The sequence below is a fragment of the Chironomus tepperi genome, unplaced genomic scaffold (genome assembly GCF_022539635.2).
Source record: "Chironomus tepperi strain 1889 unplaced genomic scaffold, CSIRO-AGI_Ctep_v1 contig_293, whole genome shotgun sequence".
NCBI lineage: Eukaryota > Metazoa > Arthropoda > Insecta > Diptera > Chironomidae > Chironomus > Chironomus tepperi.
In genome coordinates this window covers 18,796-38,927 of record NW_027226415.1, presented here as the reverse complement: position 1 = coordinate 38,927, position 20,132 = coordinate 18,796, and the positions used below count along the sequence as shown (strand labels likewise).

Sequence of the window (20,132 nt, the reverse complement as noted above, 5' to 3'; positions counted from 1 at the left end):
ATATGGGTGTTATATATGCTGCATGTTGCTGTTCTGAAGAATTACAAAAGAGCTTCAACGTACGAGTACACAAAGAAGTACTAAATAAGAGAACAAAAAAAAACTGAAGCTGAAAATGCAATAAAATTTATGTTTCATAGCATGAATATTTCATTAATATCGAACAATTTTTTTTTTGTTCCTTTCTCTGTGCTGAATGTTCCTTTTGTATGAATGAATGAATGTGTATTTACTATATTGAATATCAAAAAATATATACAGCATAAAAAGATAGTCAATGTAAATGTTTTATTAAGCTGATTTCTTATTTCAAATTGTTTTCTTATTGCCACTCATTTTTTTGTTGTTGCTTACTTAGTGTAACTGAGTCACTTACTTCATGAATATTTTCTACGCTGCAACGAGAATTTACTTTATAGCTTTAACAGTGTGCTGTTAAAGTGATAAAAGAAAATTCTTCATTTTTCTTCGCTGTTTTGTATTGTAGACACCTTAAGGAATCAAAATTCGTATGAATTGATCAATAAAATTTGAGCAGTAAAATTTTTTTATTGCTCTTGAATGCATTGGAATGATTTAAAGTTATGGAATTGATGGGATGTGATGAGCTTTGTTGCAATACTTTGGGAAATACGAGCTTGAATTTTTCAAAATCGATATTCTTTTAAGCCTGATTTTAACTGAAATTTAGGCATGGAGATGAATAGGAACACTAACTCTTAAACCTACACAAATGTATCCATCTTCCAGAGAATTTTGGCTATATTCACAAGATTCTCTGCTATATTTTAAGACATTGTTTCTCAAATTATGATCCACGAAGCAAATAACAGATGTACTGTTTAAAATTTTCAATACAATGAAGATTCAAGTGACGCACTAGTGTGTGGTGGAGCATAGTTTGAGTAGCACTGCTCTTTGGTAAATCCTAGTCAATATATGTAGAATATCTTGAATATGACTACAAATACACTCAATGCATCGACTACAGAAGTGCCTTTTAACTAAAATCATGTCAAGTCGACACCAAATGTCACAAGGTAGACATTTGGATTCCACATAGAGTAATGGTGGGCAATCTTTTGTGTTTCACGTCACACGGCAAGCAAAGCTAAAGTCTAAGTTTGTCGACACCAAATGCGTTATGACAGCCATTAGGATTCCACATAGAACAGTGATTGACAAGCTTTTACTTTTTAAGACACACCTTGGTGTAGGCCTTTGTGGTGAGCCTAGATCATAACATTTCAAACAATTTTTGCCACACAGAGCTACTTCCTTTTATTGTTAATAAAAGAGGTTCAGCGGAGCCTTTAAAGCTCCGTATAAGAGACTTCTTCATTTGTGTCACTCGGTCAACTTAAAATTTTCAAACTCAACCTTCACATCTACACTGAATGCTTCAGTCCTTTTCTCCAGAAATCATAAAAAAAAAATTCAAAAATTTCCCAATACATGCACCTAATTATCAACTTTTAATTAAAAAAGTTTACCAAAAAATTTTACAACCCCTACCAACAAATCAGCTTACATAATTAATAATCTTTTAAACACCCTTTCAAACATTTTTCCATTAATTGATGTCAATTCGTCTGCGTCTAATATTGTTACTCAATTTATTAACATATAAAAAACTTTATCATTTCATCACATTTTTTTTTTGTTGTCGTCACCGATTGAATACCATATGCGTGAATCGAAATACTTTGTCATAATGTTTTTTGTTGCTACGTAATTTAATGGGTGGAATCGATGGAGGTGGCACTTTGAATATCAATTTATGTTTATGTTGTGAATGTTTTGTAATCGAAAAGGTGAGCAAATAAATAAATTGACATGAATATTTGGTGAAAAATAATAAATATGTTATTTTTTTGTTGTGTGTGTGTCACATAACGATTGGTGTAATGGGAGGGTTGATGAGTTGGAAATTGGGGAATTTTGGAGTTTTGGTGAAAGTTTGGTGCAATGTTGAGAGGATCGTGGAAGGACGTTAAACCCTCTAAACCACTTTTTGAAACAAAATTCTTCAATTTTCTAGGGATATTCGTGATAAAAATCCCAAAACCCCTCTAAATTTTCGCGATCCATACACAAAACTACTCTACGTCTTTGAGATCGTGAAATTATGAGGATCAATATTGCCTTCAATTTGCCTACTTAATTTGCTGGCCGGACATATCGATTGTGTCCCATGACATCCCTTAATGTTGCCTAAAACTGGTCCTATCGTTGGCTACTGCTTGCAAATTCGTGCAAAATGGAGAATTTATTCCAAAAAAGGAAAAGTTAAGGAAAGTCTCCACATAATACGCTTTACCAAAGCCTAATAAGCTCGATATCGATACCTTCATCATTTGTGTCACTCAGCAAATACACAGCAAACAATCATCCCAACTCTGACTTTCCTAAATCTAAACAAACAATCAAATTTTGTCACTCAAATCTCCTCCCCCCATTCAAAAAAGCACCACATCCGATCCATAAATCCAACATAATATTATTTACATATACAAAATTCAACCCCTAATTCATGATTGAATTGATTATCATTATTAAATGGAGCAAACCGTGTCAATCAAAAAATTGTATAAGGTTAACGCTATTGAGCTATTTACACAGTAACTAATTAATTAAAAATATATACATTTTTATTCAAACGAATCATATGAAAATTTATGACAGTAATAATAAGGTGCAACACGTAAAGCATTCACAATTTATCAATATTTTTTTCTCAACAATGTTAATTAAACGACAACCTGAAATGCTTTTTTATATCCTCGTGTAAATAAACTGAATATTCATGGTGCTAATTAACTAGCAAAAATTAATAATGAATTATTTTTTACATCATTATGAGGTGTTAATTAATTGGTAAATTGGAGGTTGTTATTGTCAATGAGTTAAATTGATGTGAGTGTGACTGAATTGAGTGACAGTTGCAAAAAAAAATAATTTTTATGAAATGCTGAAAATTTTGCACTCGAATTTTTCCTTAATTAATGCAATCGTTGTCAAGTTTGAATGGTGACAAAATAAATATAAAACTCTGAAAATTTAATAAGGTTGATGAGCTTTAATTGCTTGATCTACTGAGTTAATTGGCATTTTTTGAGTTTATTTTATAATATTGCAAATTAAAATCATTTTATTTTAACGGTTAAATTAATTTTGAATTTTGAAAAAAGGATAACACGTTCGGCACATTTTCAAATGTTGCTAAAACGGCGACGAGGTGACAGTATACTTAGAACCAAGTGGCAGACACTGCAAGAACCAATTGTAATAAATTTGATTCAAATTTTTAAATCTCAAAAAACCGTTAAAATTTTAATTTTCTCCGCAATTCGACCTTACAGGCAAAGAGCATGCTTTCGAGATGTTGCTCACTTTAATTATACTAAATGTGCATACTCGTGAGTGCTGCTCTGATCTTGAAAGCATGCTCTTTGCTTGATAAGGTAACCCAAAGCATCATTTCACAAATAAAACTTTCCCAAGTGCCACAAGTCAGTTCACTTGGGGTACAAACGTAGAGATGGAAGCTGAGCAACAACACAAAAAATTACCAAAAGTAACCGTTTTAGCCAGGAACAGAAACCTGTTCTACCACTTTATTAACTCTCTACGATTCACAGTAGATTAAAAGCAACTAATCATTATCATCAGAAGTCAGTTGCTCGATCCGAAACCCGAAACCTGGACGGCCCTGTCGAATTCTCATTACCCTGTCATCGGGTTGAATTTAATCCAAATCCGGATAACTTGACTATGGCATCAGGCCAAATTCAAACCAAATCCAGCACCAACTCACAGTCACGCCAGTCTGTTGCTAAATTTTCGATCAATTAACCAATTTGTGCTATTCAGGTTTCCCCTTTGTTTACTCAGATTATCTGATTATAGCCTTTATTGCTTCATGATTTGTCATGCAAAAAAAAAAAACTTTTACAACCCTAAAACCACAATTATCAACATTATAAAGCCAGTATATATGCAATCAACATTATGTAGCTTCTCCATTCACAAAATGAAAATGTGAAAGACAGCAAAAAAAGCTTTAAAGCAATGCACACACAAAAACAGCCGATATGAAAATGAATTTCTCCCTTTTGTGCATTTTAACAATTTTTTTTTTCTAGATAGACATTCGAAATATGCAGACAGAAGAGAGAAATAAAAATTAAAAATCATTGCGGTAGTGAAGCGTTTTATTTGCTTTTGATAAGTAGGATAAAATAGAAATATGTGAAAATATGGTTTCCAGCTATTTGATGAATAAACTTGGTTGGAAAAGCTGTTATGCTGTTTTGATGGCTAATTTTTGGGGTTGGATAATTTTGTGCATGTAGTGTTCTGAGAATTTATTCTCTGATTCTATACAGAATTCGAATTAGACTTAAATCCTGTTTGGAATCGAGTTGATTTTCAGATACAAAATCTGAGTCTATTTCGAGAACTGATATTGGATTGGCAAAGTTTTTTGACCAAACTAAGTCAGGTTATTTAAACGGTTTTGGTCACTAGGGTTATTGACATGAATCGAATCACTGTTAGTCGTTTATACTGTGACCAAACTGTGACTTCACATCATTAAGATAATTCCGAATTTTAATTGACTGACAAATTAGAATTTTCACCAAAATCTGAACAGCTCGTTGCAAAAAATTTCATTTTTCGCCTTAAAAATGAGCTGAAACTGTATTGTAGCCGTCAAGGCAGTCTTACTTCTTGCCATCAAGATGGCATCGTTACGTTGCTTGACGATTACGTTTTTCTCCACGAGAATCGAAACTTGAATTGTACGGTAAAGATAAAGTTAAGGGTCTGATCCTTTTTCATACTTGGTCTACTACTACACTGTTCCAGGAGGGTTGAAGAACCTTATCGTACACCTTACTAATTCCAGAGAAATTTATCTCTGGAGCTATCCTTACTTACTTCACTAGCCGTACAGATCAACTGTGATCCATCGCCTCCCTCAGATGTTGCCTATAACTGGTTCTAAGAGGCCATAGAATAATAAGGTTATAACGTATTTTTGTCCACTTGGGTTAGTTCCTGAAAGAACTTACAAATTTCACATCCCTGACTGAGTTTTCATAACTAGAAGCATTCAACCTTAATAAATATTTATCACTTTATAAGCTAGTTCTCTTGACTTTTTCCCCTTTTTATCTTTTTTTATTTCCTATCAACTCTAACTAATTTAAATGTTTGCACAATTTTCATCATTTTTTATGTCATAAAGCCTTCATTTGCGGTCATCTGCCTTTTAATTTTTCCTTCCTCATTTCTCATCATGATATTCATAATATATGTCTGTATGTACTTTATGGCATGGAAGAAAAAAATGAGAAAGTCATGGAAATGATGAATGCAAATGGATATGTCCACGACATTGCTAATTTATAACAAATTACATTTTTATTCAGCGAGAGTAAATTTTTTATTTATTTGTGTTCTGGAAAATTACTCTCAAAAAATAGAGACATTTTAAATTTATCTTTAATATTTTTTTGTGTCTACAGCATGTGCATTCAGTTAAGACGCATATAATAAATATACCGTGTTGTTAATTTAATGTGACGCCAAATGATTCCACACATGAATGTAATTTATACAAAGAAAAAAACAGTTTAATGATGAAAAGTTGAGGAGGGGGAAAAATGGAAAATTTAAGAGACAATTTATTTAAAGGTTGCAGTCTTGACTGTAAATTGGACAATTTGTGGATTATTTACATGACTTGTCTTTTAATTTTGATGTCAGAAATCGACATAAAGAATTTTTCTTTTGTGGAAAAATAGGAAAGTTCAAAGAAAATTTAAAAATAAATTTTTTTGGATTTATGATGAATTTAATTGAACTTTATTTGTAAAAAATATTGAAATAATTTTGAATTGAGTTCAAAAAACTTGATGATAGGTTCAGTGTTCGAATATTTTTATGAGACGTAATATATTTTAGGACTTTATTACGATAATCAAGTTGAATTATTTTTGTGAATTTCAAATTTTTTAATTTTTTTAAATTTATCATTTTGATTTTATGAAATTTAAAAACTTTTTTTCTAAAATATTTAAATTTTAAAAAAATTGAATTTTAAAATTTAAAAGTTTTTGAAAATCAAATTTGAAAAGTTGGAGAAATAAATTTAAAAAATTTGTAAATTATATTTAAAAAAATTTGAAAATGAAATTTAAAAAATTTGAAAATTAAATTTAAAAAATTTGAAAATTAAATTTGAAAATTAAATTTAAAAAATTTGAAAGTTGAATTTTAAAAAGTTTGAAAAAAAAAATTGAAAAATTTAAAAAATTCCAGATAAATTTGAAAAACTAGCAAATTAAATTCAAATGTGAATACAAAAATTAAACAATTTAAATCAAAAAGTTTTAAAGTATAAAAAATAAATTGAAATTCTCCGAATTTTTCAGATTTAATTTAATTTATTCCACATTCTATCAATAACAATCACGAAAATCAATTTCATCGTCCGTGACCTATTTCATCATATGGTCAAATTCAAATTCATAAATCTATAAATTTTAATAAAATATCCACATAAAAATCACAAATTTATCCCAGCACTAAAATCAACATGCAAATCTCAAAACAAGTTGGAATAAATTTGGCAATTTTTATATTCACAAAAAATAAAAAAAAAATGATGCAAATATCCAGCATAGGATAGAATTTTTTTTATTTCCTCTCGATAATACATTCATTCATTCATAAACTTTCTATCAAACGATATCGGCTACAGCTTTTGTGCTGAATTTATGAAAAATTTAGAGTATATTTTAACACCCAAGTGTATCGTTCATTTGAATTTTTTTTTGCTCTTCTCGCTTGTATATGTATCATAGTGTATATCCATGATCATCCTTGTGATGAATTTGTTCTTATTTGTGAGTATTTTGCTAAAGCATAGCTGGTCACGTGGTTCATCAAATACAATATTGAAGGGAATTTTTTGGTTTTTAGTAAGGATCAAATTCTTAATTGTTTGAGTACATTGAGTGGAAATAAGGTTCAGATAGCGGAGTGGTGCTTCTCAGCTAAGAGATTTTTCAATATCCATGGTAATCAATCAAGAGTCATGACTGCTTTCACTGCTAAAGCACCTTGAATTGGCGACTCTTGAAATATGATTGACGATAAAAACCTTTAGTTTGCCTTTAGTTTTTCAGTCGTTGAGATCCAGGGGCGTTTTTCGGTTAATGATTGTTAAACAAGTGAGGGTGCTGCAGACCTCTGCACTCACTAGACCTATAATTTGTAAAGAGATCAGAATCACTTCTTTGATGACATTACTATTGTAGCCTACAAAGGAAGACTTTATGTATCAGTTCCACTGCATATGATTCCAACATAAGCAAGTGAACAATTAATTATGCTGAGCCTCAAACTTATAGCTTAACTTACTATTGGAGTTCCTATGATTCGGTACCGAACCAGTAAACCATTCTGCCACCAAATTACTATGAATCACACGCTTGACGATATTGGCAATAATATAATAGCCTTATGGAATTAATTGTCTTAGTGATACCAGGCAGCAAAGGTATATCCAAGTAGGAGTTTTTAGAAGCGTTCGACAATTGCATGCAAATACGCGCATACTGTTTGCATGTAATTGTCGGACCTTGATCGATTCCTATTTTTTAGGCTCTGTTAATGTAAAAATGCCATTTCTAAAATTTCCGAGTGACTTGCAATCACCAAAAAGTGCTTCCAAATAAAACAATATTTCAATACTAGATGCTCATCTCAAGTGCATATGAATAGCACCCATATGCATTCACCTCTTACAAACTCCTTAAAAGTATCTAAATTTCCAATAATTCCTTTCAAGGGATCACTTCAGACATAAAGGCATACATAAAAATAAATATATTTTGAACAAATGGAGGAAAATTTATTTCTGACTCGTGGGAATCATCAGGAAGAGTAACAGCAACAGAGAACAAAACAAAAAATATCAAAAACGAAGAAATTTAATATTTTTGAGAAAATTTCGATCATGCATAAAAAATCCCAAAACACTGAATATTTTCACACCTTAAAAATGATTTTGGGGATATGAGGAAGTTGTAGCCGAAAGGGGGAAATAGCGAAACATTACTAAAGGGATCAATTAGTGACATATTGATTGAGATGGAAGACTTTAAAAGATCAAAGGAGATGCTAGCTCATACATAATCCACAATATTAATTGGTATATCCAATGACAAATTGATTAAAGATTCATGTACCTTTTTGCATCATGTCTCATTTTCCTTTTGATCAATCATCATCGTCTGTATATTAAATCCCATAAATAAATATTCTCACTTACTCATCCTCGTTTCTTTTGTTTGTCCAATTGTATGATTCATTTCATATATATGTGTACGGATGGCTAGTTGACTGGTGTTATTATGTTGTGGCTTGAAAATTCATACAAACGAATAAAATTTATTGTTATTATTACTGATATTAATATTGTTATTGGGATTGTTGTTGTATTTAAACAGCAACATCAATGAGTGAATGTATGAAATTTTTGAGATTGAGAATTGATGTATGGGAATGAAAATAGAGCGCATTTTATGGTGTGTAATGGAAATAAGGTTTTAGGCAACAAATAGGAATGTCATCAATGAATTGGTTCAGATTTTAAAATCTACAGACAATGAGCATATGTCCTAACCTAAATGAGTGTACTCATGAGTATACTTAATCCATGTAATTGAGTATACTCAACTTATTGAGCACACTCAGTGAGTATGCTCTTTCACCGTTCGGGAATGGATTGTTGATCTAAGTTTAAGCCATAGAAAATCTTCATTCGTTTTGCATTGTTTAGCCTTATTTCATGCAAATCGGCTTTTCTGAATCTTACTGAATGACCTGGAATGACACAAGCTTTCCAAAGCTTTAGTTTTATGGTAATAAATGCTTGATACCAACTAAACTTTTCTCTCGATTCAATTCGGCATGATAATTTGCCTTCTGGCTAAGAGCTCGAAAAGTTCAATATCAAGAATATTTACATTCCTAAACAACTTCCCGTAATACAAATTTAATTTGTTGTCTAAACTGTGTGCCACGGTACACTAGTCCATCTTTGCTTACTACCAAGGAGTGCTATGGTACACCAGTCCATCCTGGCTTTCCACCAAGATGTGCCATGGGACACAAATTTTTGGACATCACGGTACAAAAGTCCATTCTGGCTTTCCAAGAAGGTGCTGTGGCACACTAGTCAATCCTGACTTACCACTAAGGTGTGTCATCGAATAAAATCTTTGGACAACACTTAAATAGGCAAAAAGCAGTAGCTTTGGGTAATAGGTCCATCATTATCTTAGTCATTAACACAGTAATTAAGAGTTGCACTGAAAATCGATTATGTTCTGCTGCTCAACTATCTCAACACTTTAAGAATTGAATACACCAAGAAAGACAAAACGCCTTGATCTACCAAAAATAAATCAAGAACTCACTCCCAAACCACATACCAAATATTCTAATACAACAGCGGCAGCATGAATGCTAGTTACTAATTGAAAATCAATGGGAGATTTCAATATTATTAAACATCACAAAACTGTATGATATAAATATATTTTCACTCTCTCCATATGCATTTGATTATATGTATAAAGCCATATATATCTATGCTACATGATTCACTAATATCTTTCTCATCAATTATTAATGAAAATACAAAACATTTCACTTTAGGCTTTTACGAATTAAATTTTCATCCCCCAACAATCAATTGTGCAATTTATGAAAGTTCTTATGCATACTGCTCTGGATATTATTGATTGGATATTTATTAAGCATGAATGAGTTTGAAAAGGAATCTGATAGTCAAAGATCATATTTTTCAAAGAAATTAATAAAAGTCGAATTTTGATTGAAATTTATCTCTCTGTGATTTTCATCGTCAAAGAGAAATTGCTTATGATTTAGGACTTGATCCTTAACAATTTGTAGACTAATTTGTCTGCTTTTATATTGAAGATACAATTTATTGACTAAAATCATTCGTAATTGATACACATGTTGCTCATAAAATGATTATAAATCCTTTTTGATTTATTGGGGACATAAGCTGCTTTAAAAGATGCAAATACAATATTGAAAAGACTGTAAAATCATGACTCATGAATTTGTATAATTTTGAGGAAATTTTAGTGAATTTTAGGATTAACTTTAATAAATGGGTTTGTGAAGGCTTTTGGCCGGAGAGCTAGAAATGAGAGAAGCTTGACCAACTGGTTCCATTAAGGCTTACCCAAAATGCATACGGGGTAGAAAAGGCAATAATTTACGTCATCACATCGGCGCAAGTCTGGCGTGTAGTCGGATTTTAAAAAATTAACTACTCTACAAAGTCACGGCAATCTAGGTGTCAACTTTTCGCATCTTTTTAATCATAAACTTATTTAACAGCGAAGTAGCTGGGTATTAAATTGGTTTAGTTCTTTGGGATTTAATCACTGCATACCCAGCGGTATTGGGCTCAAGACTCACCATGGGAAATATTCCACATGTTACTTTCCGAATCATAAGCACTAAAAGCGCTTCATTCTTTTGTAAGCTACAATCAATAATGTTGCAAAAAAAGTGGCTCCAGGTTGAAGTGATGAGGTTTGGTGAACTATAACTAGCTATGAGACACAAATAACGCAAAACTTTGGAATCTCTAAAACTGTTCATTATATGCTCGATGTCTTTAAGAATTCCAAGGAAGTCAAATACGATAATATAGTATAAACTGCTTGATATTCCATATGCTACACAAAGATATAGTTAAATGGTATTCAAGCAGGAATTTAAGATTGGGTATGCTCATATTCTACGTTATATTTAGGCTACATATGCCTGACTCTATCCCTCTAAATTAGTTAAAAACCACAAAAACAATGAATAAATCAAACAAGCTCTTACGTGAGCCTCAAAAATTTTTTTCCATTTATTAATGAAAACCACAAAGAATTTTTCACATTTAATTAATAAATTTTTCTTCCTCATTTCAGGTGAAGAAAGAAAAGTTAAAAGAAAAAGTTAAACAAATTAAAAATTCAAAAAATTTTCTACACCCCTAAATTAACAAATGTGAAGCAATTAATGAAATTATAAAGTGATAAAAAAATAAAACTTTTCTCGTAAAAATGAAGATGTCAAAACTTTCAAATCAAACAAATTCGCAAGATCCACAAGCAGTAAATAGTCGTGTGTTTGTGGGTAATCTCAACACATTTCAGTGCTCAAAGGCAGATGTTGAGAGGATGTTTCAGCGATACGGACGATTGGCAGGTGAGAATTTCATTTTTGTGAATTTTTTTATTATTTTTTGACTGAGCTTCTCTTGCAAAATGTGTTAATTAGAGTTGATGAATATATTTGCTAGTTGTAGGAAGATTTTTTTTTTGAGTGAATTTTGAATTTGAGTGATTTTTTCAATTTTAATTGGATATATTAGAGTAAAATTAGAGTTATGTATATTGAAAATGAATTATGTGCATCCCAACGAGGACTAGAAGCTGAAAAATTAATCTAATTATAGGTCTTAAACCAGTGATGAACAACCTTGTATTTTTCAACCAAATCTAATTGCAGACAAGCAAGTAAAAAATCAATTAAAAGTCTCTAAAATTATTTAAAGTTATACAGCACCGAAAAAAAGCACTAAAATTTGACAACGTTGAAAAAATAAATCAGACAAAACTACATCGTTCCCAAAAAAAAGAATAAATAAATAAAGAAATGAAGTAAACACGACAATCAAATTATAATGAATTAAATTTATTTGCTAAATTTGTTTTTCATTCTCTTACTGATTTATCACGAAAATTTTTCATTTAAAAAAAAATATTCAGAGAAGAGAAAAAAAAAATTATGAAAGACACGAGACATTTTGGCTTTATTTGAAAGCAATAAAAAGAAATGAGAAAGTAGGTATATTTTTTGGGGTTAAAGCGCATTTTTTGGAATTCATATAAATCTGATTTCAATATTTTATTACTTACTTTACTGTTTATGAAGACATTTATCATTTAAATGACGTCTGAAGATGGCTGGACTACTGGATGTACTAACTACAATGTGTCCCTATCCCTAGCCTTTATCTAAGAGTTTTTAGTTCACCCTAACGGTCTTATATGGTCCACAAAGTCGGCAATTGCTATTTACTCTTAAAGAATCCATGATTTTCCAATTTTCCCTCCACAACATGCCCCCCAACCCCACTCAATTCATATTCATCTACCCCAAAAACCCCACAAAAGAAGAAAATCCATTTTATTTCTCTTAATTTCATTCAGATTTAATAAAATATTTATAACTGCTTTTAATTGAATAATTGAGCAATCGGATTTTCATTCATTGATTTTCCCATCATCGTATCGGTTTGTTTATCATTATTCGAATAAAATTTTATTTTCATTTTTTTTTTTTATACTCTCGTTTATCACACGATACGATGATGACGATAATATTCACTATATGTGCAGCAAGAAAGATAAATCGATCACAATTTTTGCATTGGAATATTTTCTCTCTCTTATTCTGTTCTGTGTGTATACGTTCATTATGATATTGTTGGGAGTGCATGCATGTTGGAGGGTCAAGGGGTGGGAAATTGAGGATTTGGAATTTTGAGAGTTGAGAATAATTTTGAGAGAATTGAGAGCAATTTTGAGAGAATCGAGAGCAATTTTGAGAGAACTAAGGGCAATTTTGAGAGATTCGAGAGCAAATTTGAGAGAATCGAGAGTAATTTTGAGAGAATTGAGAGCAGTTTTGAGAGAACTAAGGGCAAATTTGAGAGAATCGAGAGCAATTTTGAGAGAACTGATAGCAATTTTGAGAGGATTGAGAGAAATTTGAGAGAACTGAGAGAAATTTTGAGAGAATCGAGAGAAACTTTGAGAGAATTGAGAGGAATTTTGAGAGAACTGAGTACAATTTTGAGAGTTGAGAATAATTTTGAGAGAATTGAGAGCAATTTTGAGAGAATCGAGAGCAATTTTGAGAGAATTGAGAATAATTTTGAGAGAATCGAGAGGAATTTTGAGAGAATCGAGAGGAATTTTGAGAGAATCGAGAGAAACTTTGAGAGAATTGAGAGCAATTTTGAGAGAATCGAGAGCAATTTTGAGAGAATTGAGAATAATTTTGAGAGAATTAGGAATAATCTTGAGAGAATTGGGAACAATTTAGAACAATTTTGAGAGAATCGAGAGCAATTTTGAGAGAATTGAAAACAAATTTGAGAGAATTGAGAACAAATTTGAGAGAACTAAGAGAAAATTTAAAAAAATTGAGAAAATTTTTGAAAAAATCGAGAATAAATTTGAGAGAATTGAGAAGAGTTTCCATCCCTTGAATTTCCAAGCCTTTCCACTTTTCTTTTCAATTTCATCCTGATGTTGAATAATTTTTATCCACTCCCTGCAGATTGTGAAAATATCTATAAAATTATACCATAACAGATGATTGTAATCTGTGCAATTGCTGCTTATAAATTCATCGACAATTCATTCGACATTGCAATTCATAAAAAAGAAAATGAAACAGGAGAAAGAAATAAAATAATAAAAAAAATAGTATGGAAATAATAAAAAATATTGAAATATTCGTGTTATTTTTCATATTCATCGAATAAATTTATCAGCTGTTGAGTGGGAATAAACAGTAAAAATACTGTTGTTGTTATTGATTATCAATTTTTGTACATGCATAAACAATTTCCTTGTTGGTAATTTTCATGACCAATTTTTGTGGATTTTAATGAGATGCTATAGAAATGTTTTGAATTAAAATTTGTGGATGTGCAGCAAAAAGCATGCTGTGAAATGTGACGTGTCGTCTCGTTAAATAGAATGGAATGGGAATATTGTTGGACGTAGTTTAACATTGAATATTTTATAGAGATTGGGTGTGAAATTTAAATTAAAGTCAAAAGCATTTTTTATGGCATTGAATCGGACATGACAAGTGATTAAATTTTGGAAGGATCTCAAATTATTTTGATAAGCTGCTTTGGGATTTACATCAGAAGATCATATTTCTGTAAAAATTTGTCAAAATGTCAGATTCAAAATTATTACAAATTTAAGGCAATTGGATCATAAATTGATGTTATTAAATATCATAGCGATGCTTAACCATTGGAATCTTACTTGCAAGAATTCAAAAAAGTGACATTCACTAGGATCCACAAGAAAGCATAGCAAAACTTTGCTATTAAAGCCCTAAATTCTATTTCGAGCGGCAGAATGTTGCCAACCACATTTTTTGGTCTTAACGAGTGCTTATTTCGAGAACCCTCTAAGGTGGCCCATCCTCGAACTAAAAATCAATGTAGTTTATACTGTGGTATAAACAAAATTAAACTAGTGCTAGGGTAGCATGCTCTATAGTACACTAGAAATCGGCCTCTGTTCCAATAAATTCAAATCCAAGATTTGGACATCATAATGAACAATTTGTTCCAATCTAAGCGAAACAAATGTAAAAGGCTCAAACAGAACTCATTTAGGGCACGTAGCCTTGGTATCCTTTATTACCGGCTGCCTAATAGAGGCAGAATCTGATTCAATTTCAATGAAAGAAAATATGACGGAGCTAAGACGGAAATAAGACGGAGCTTGTTTTCATGTGTGTCTTTCAAGCAATAAATCTCAATTCAATTAAACTTTACCAATTGTGACAATTTTGCAAGAGAATTTCCCTTCCATACACATAATCATATAGCATATACTACCCCATCCTTAAAATTAATCAACATTTATATTCATTTCCATTTCAATCAACCCCAAAATGGACTAAACAAATCAGATTTTCATTTTTAATTTCCTCTGTTTTTTTTGCAGGAATTTCAATGCACAAAGGTTATGCCTTCGTACAATTTACAAATCCATTTGATGCCAGAAATGCATGTCATGGTGAAGATGGACGAACAGTTCTTAGTCAGGTTTTAGGTGAGTTTATTTCCCATTTTTTATGCCAATTCATTCACATATGAATGAAAAAACAAAACGAGAATCGATTTTCATCGCATTTGTAACATTAACCTCAAGTCGGTGCGCGAGAGAATATGAAATGGTAAATGCCAAAAAAAAAATTATTAACATACATTTTTCTTTTGACTGTTTTTTGCAGCCATAAAAAGAAACATCAACTGAAATTAAAAACTTTTTTTTTTTTCTATTTACCGCCAAGCTCTTTTTTTACTTTGATATGAAAAGAACAGAGAATTTAAGTCGCGATTGCGTGCCGGCCATCGTGTACCTGTTACGGCTCGAAATTCCCTTATTTATAATTCTTTTAGCCGACCGTGTGAAGAAATTTTCTTTCGAATGCTTGCACTACTTTTCATTTCCTATCCAAAAATTTTGTTTCTACTCACTCGTCATGAACAAAAATTGACTTTTTGAAGATATTTTAAAACATTATGACGACGACATGTCACACTAGTGTAACATCATCATCAGCGGTGTTGTTTTCTTTGTCGCACGTGCATGAAGAACTCACAAAAATTAATGGTAAACTTGATAATCAATTTTGTCACATTCGGAGGAACTGCGTGGATTGAGAAAAATATTTTGTCATCTTTTTTTATGAATCTACATGACTAAATAGATGGAAACATGATTTTACTGTCACTTTTAGTTAGACAACGTACACAAATGACTACAAATAGCATAATCAGCTGAAATAAAAACAAGCACAAATTGAATTTTTATTATTGGATTATTTTTATCACAAAAATATGAAAAACTAAATAAACATGAGATGGTATGGGAGGCAATTTTGATTGTTGAGCTGATACATATCGTGCATTTGATCTAATAAATTTGATTTTATTGATTTTTGAGGTTTTAAATTGTATATTCAATTAATAATTCTGATCAAGCGTTCACAAATAGTTAGCTGTGACTCGATTTCATGCAATTGACTGTGACTCGTTTGGGTCAGGTTAGATTAAGCGAAATCTGACCTCAGATTATATTTCACCGACCTGGTGAAAATTTTTCCGCCATGTGCTTTTCGAGACATCGAGTATGGATATTAGTTGGCTCATTCAATTTCTCGACCTCGCGTGATTTATAGGACGTTAGATTTAGCAAGAATCAGCGGTATGTTTGCAGAATAGCGGAATTTAAAGTCCTTGTTCATTGTCATGAAAGCCTAGATTCTAGCTATTCCATTAAAATTATTCTGTATTCCAGTAAAATCACAAGCTTGAAATCGACTAAAATTTTGAATGTTAAAGTCGATTAGATTCGATTTTGAGCTCAAAACTATTAAATTAATTACGATTTTGGCTATAATGCTAATAATTTAAATAATATACTCTACAGAGATCACAAAGCAGACACATTATCTAACTGAACTCGAAATCGACTCGGATTTTGTGTGGAGAAGTTGACTCAAGTCGAATCGAGTTCATATATAGTTCCAGGAGGCTTCGATTTGTGTTAAATAGGCCTTCAAAATTTCCGGGTTCTGCAAGATCTACGCAAGTTTCTGTCCCACCTTGGATCCACTTTGTTCAAATTGACTGTATAAAACTCATGAATATACTAGAAATTTTTAGCAGTTCTTTGACTTTTCATTTCTAAACCACGCAGTGTCTACGACATGTCTACATTCACATTTTCAATACATTCAGACTCAATCAACCATCAATCAAAAGCCCAAAAATAGTTTACAATTGCGACAAAATGAATCCAAAAACTTTCCATATGTTTCCACAAAATCAACATTCAAAACGCAGACACGACAAAAAAAAAATTTTCTCCTATTTTTGGATGTTTCTTCCTCTTCCATCACTCAATACTTGTTTCTCTCCCTTATTTTCTTGTCTTCTTTCCTCAAGTCAACGTGTCTTTTGTTAGATAAATAAAAATGAATAAATAATTTGTTTTGTAAAATGTTTCAATATTTTTTTGTTGTGATCTTTGTAGGTCAGGAGTGAATTTATGTCTGTCTGCATGGGAACTTTTCTATCATGTTTCAGAAGAATTTTTTGTCTCATTTCTCATTGTAAATCGTACAATGACACAAAAAAAAAACTTCTTTACTATTTATTTATATTCTCATGTCTTAAACAAGAGCATAAAAAAATAAGATATTTCAATTCTTTTCTTGTGTAGAAATTGATACAGCTTTTTTTAAGGAACGATAAAAATGTTGTAGATGGGAGGAAGAATTTTCTATTAAATTTTATCGTTCGAAATAAAAATTTTCATGTATCTACTTTATAACTAGCAACAGGTTGCGTTCAATTGAATGAAAATGTTCATTTATTGATTTAATGCTTCATTTTTCTTGTTTTTGTAGTCATCGAAAATGAGGTAGGAAATGTAGAATTAAAGATCTTTGGCAGAGAATTTATCCAGCTACTAATGAATTTAACAAAAAGCATCTTAATTAATTAGCATCTCAATAATTCTTTAAATATTGATTAAGCATCTAAAACCCTTTTAATAGCCTAAAAAAAGTCTGTAAAAAAAGGTTTCTTAGTCAACCTTGATTCACTCAATTCTCAAATTTCAAACATATTGAAATACACAATCCTAGATAAATATATCAAGCCACAAATCTCTTTCACAGCATGAAATATTATCATAAGAGAAAACATACTTGAAAAACTGTAACAAAAGCTGTCAAGTGGGGAAAGAATTATCGATGAAGAAAATAAAAACTTCAAGCAAATTAACATAAAAATTTCTCAAATGCCGATCGAGATTTTTTTCACATCAAACTTGATTTTCTTTTGAAATTTTTTTTCGAAGTAAATGAAAATCTTTTTGGTTTTTGCCTTTATGTCTATAAAAATTTACAATAAAGATCTTTCGTCAATCACTGCCTTAAAAGTGTCCACAAAAATCTTTTCTGTCAGCTTCTTGCTAAGCATCTGACTTTGTCTGTTGACGTCGCGTCACATTAGTGTTAGACAAAGGTGAATAGAATGAGTAAAGTAAATGATTAAATCGGGCATTTCAAAATATTTTGAAGTGAAAAATAATTTCTATGTTAATTTCTCGCTGGAAGTAAGCCAAGATATATTATTAAAGTGAGGGGATTTTCTCGTCTTATAAACACACTTTGAAGATATCCAATGTGTGAATGTTCATGTAAAAAAAAGAAAAATACTTAATTTTTGAGGGAATTTCCGAGGAAGTCTGGTTTTGATTTTGGGCAATTTTGATTAATTAAGTAAGAAATTTGAGAATGATTGAAAACATTAAGGTTCTTTATAAGGCTTTTTATGACTTAATTAAAATTGAAAAATCTATTCTTTTAGAAAATTTAAAAAAAAATCAAATTTTAAAATTAGGGTAAAAAATATAATTTCTTGCGCAAAATGCAGTTGAAATTTTTAAATGTCCATAACTTTTGAACGGAAGCATGAATTTTACCAAACAAAGTTTAAAAAAAATACGAATTCAGTGAATTTTCAGATTCCGTAAGAAAAATATTTTTAGGATGCTCCATTGCTTCAAAAATCGATCATTTATACTGAATATAATTTCTTGCGCAAAAAATATAATTTCTTGCGCAATTTTGGACAAGTAGGCGATTGATTTTGACGACACAAATCTTCAATTTTTGGACGATTTACCCTTCTTTCTGACGTTGTTTTGCTTCCAAATGGTTTGAGGATGCTTCTTGATTATTTTAAAAATATTTCAGAGGTTGAAAACGCGAAAAAATTACCAAAACAAAATTTTCAAATTTTTGTGTGCAATTTTGGACAAGTAGGCTAGCACAAAAAAATTTTGTTGTGATAATTTTTTCGCATTTTCAACCTCAGAAATATTTTAAAATGATCAAGAAGCATCCTCAAACCGTTTGGAAGGAAGACAACGTCGTAAAGGAGGGTAATTAATCAGAAAATTGATGTTTTGTGCCATCAAAATTAATCGCCTACTTGTCCAAAATTGCGCAAGAAATTATATTTTTTTGCGCAAGAAATTATATTCAGTATAAATGATCGATTTTTGAAGCAATGGAGCATCCTAAAAATATTTTTCTTACGGAATCTGAAAATTCACGAAATTCGTATTTTTTTAACCGATTTCGGTGTCAATAGAGTTTATCGTTGAGAAGGCATAAGCATTTAAAAATTTCATGTCAGAAAAAAATTTTTTTTTTGGTGAATTTGTTCGCGCAAGAAATTATATAACGCAAGAAATTATATTTTTTACCCTATATAACGCAAGATATTATATTTTTTACCCTATGGTTTGTTTTAAATTTGAAAATATTGCATTTGTTTTAAATTTGAAAATTTGAATTCGTTTTAAATTTTAAAGTTTGAATTTGTTTTAAATTCAAACATTTGAATTTGTTTTAAGTTTAAGAGTTTATTTCAAAAATAACACTTTGACACTTTTAATAAATCAAGTCAAATTAAAATGTTTCAATTCTTTTGTTTTTTTTTTTTTTTTAATTTAAAAAATAGCCGAACAATGTACGAAAAATGATTTTAAAATTCTATTAAAACCATCAATCATTTCAAATCTACAAAACATCTAACTTAAAATTTAAAATTTACATTCGTTGATCATTATGTGTTGAAAATGTTTTGAAGTGTCGTATAAATGATGACATAAAATCAGATAAAATATTATCTCAATTATTCTAGATTTGAAAAATTTAAATTTAGAAATAAAATTTAAAGAACTATTTATATCATAGAAGTGTGGATTAATAAAATGTGTCGAAAAATGAAGTGGGTCATCAAACATTAATCTGTAAACATGTTCATAGACAGGAAAATAGATTGAAATCAGTTGCTATTCCAGCATCTGCTTACGCTGGAGAAAAAAATGCTTGAAAATATTTTTAAAGACCGAGAAACTTCAAGTTAATAAATCAAAATTTCTCGGTTATGAATTTTTTGACATTTTAAAACTTAAATTCTACTCATTTTCAGAGTTTATTTTGGATTTTGCATGAAACATAAGCAAAACAGCTGTGTTGAGAAACTGAAAAAGAAGGTTTTTCTGCCCCTCAAATTAAATTCCAACAAGTCTATACATACTTTCTTAAAATTAAGCATACGCTGACTAAAGTACAACGTACCTCTCAATATTTACATCAACTTCCAA

General features: G+C 30.6%; 1 protein-coding gene across 3 annotated transcripts in view; it reads left to right on the top strand.

Annotated features, from left to right (window-relative positions):
- LOC139092090 (uncharacterized) overlaps window positions 1-20,132 on the top strand; it is a 39,135-nt gene that overhangs the window by 7,746 nt on the left and 11,257 nt on the right. For 2 of the 3 annotated variants that reach the window (XM_070642374.1, XM_070642373.1), the window contains exons 2-3: window positions 11,043-11,322; window positions 14,883-14,990. In XM_070642374.1, the coding sequence (XP_070498475.1) occupies window positions 11,178-11,322; window positions 14,883-14,990 (253 nt within the window). In that variant the 5' untranslated portion in view covers window positions 11,043-11,177. Of the gene's footprint in view, window positions 1-11,042; window positions 11,323-14,882; window positions 14,991-20,132 lie in introns of those variants that run through there. The other variant, XM_070642375.1, reaches the window with a different exon arrangement.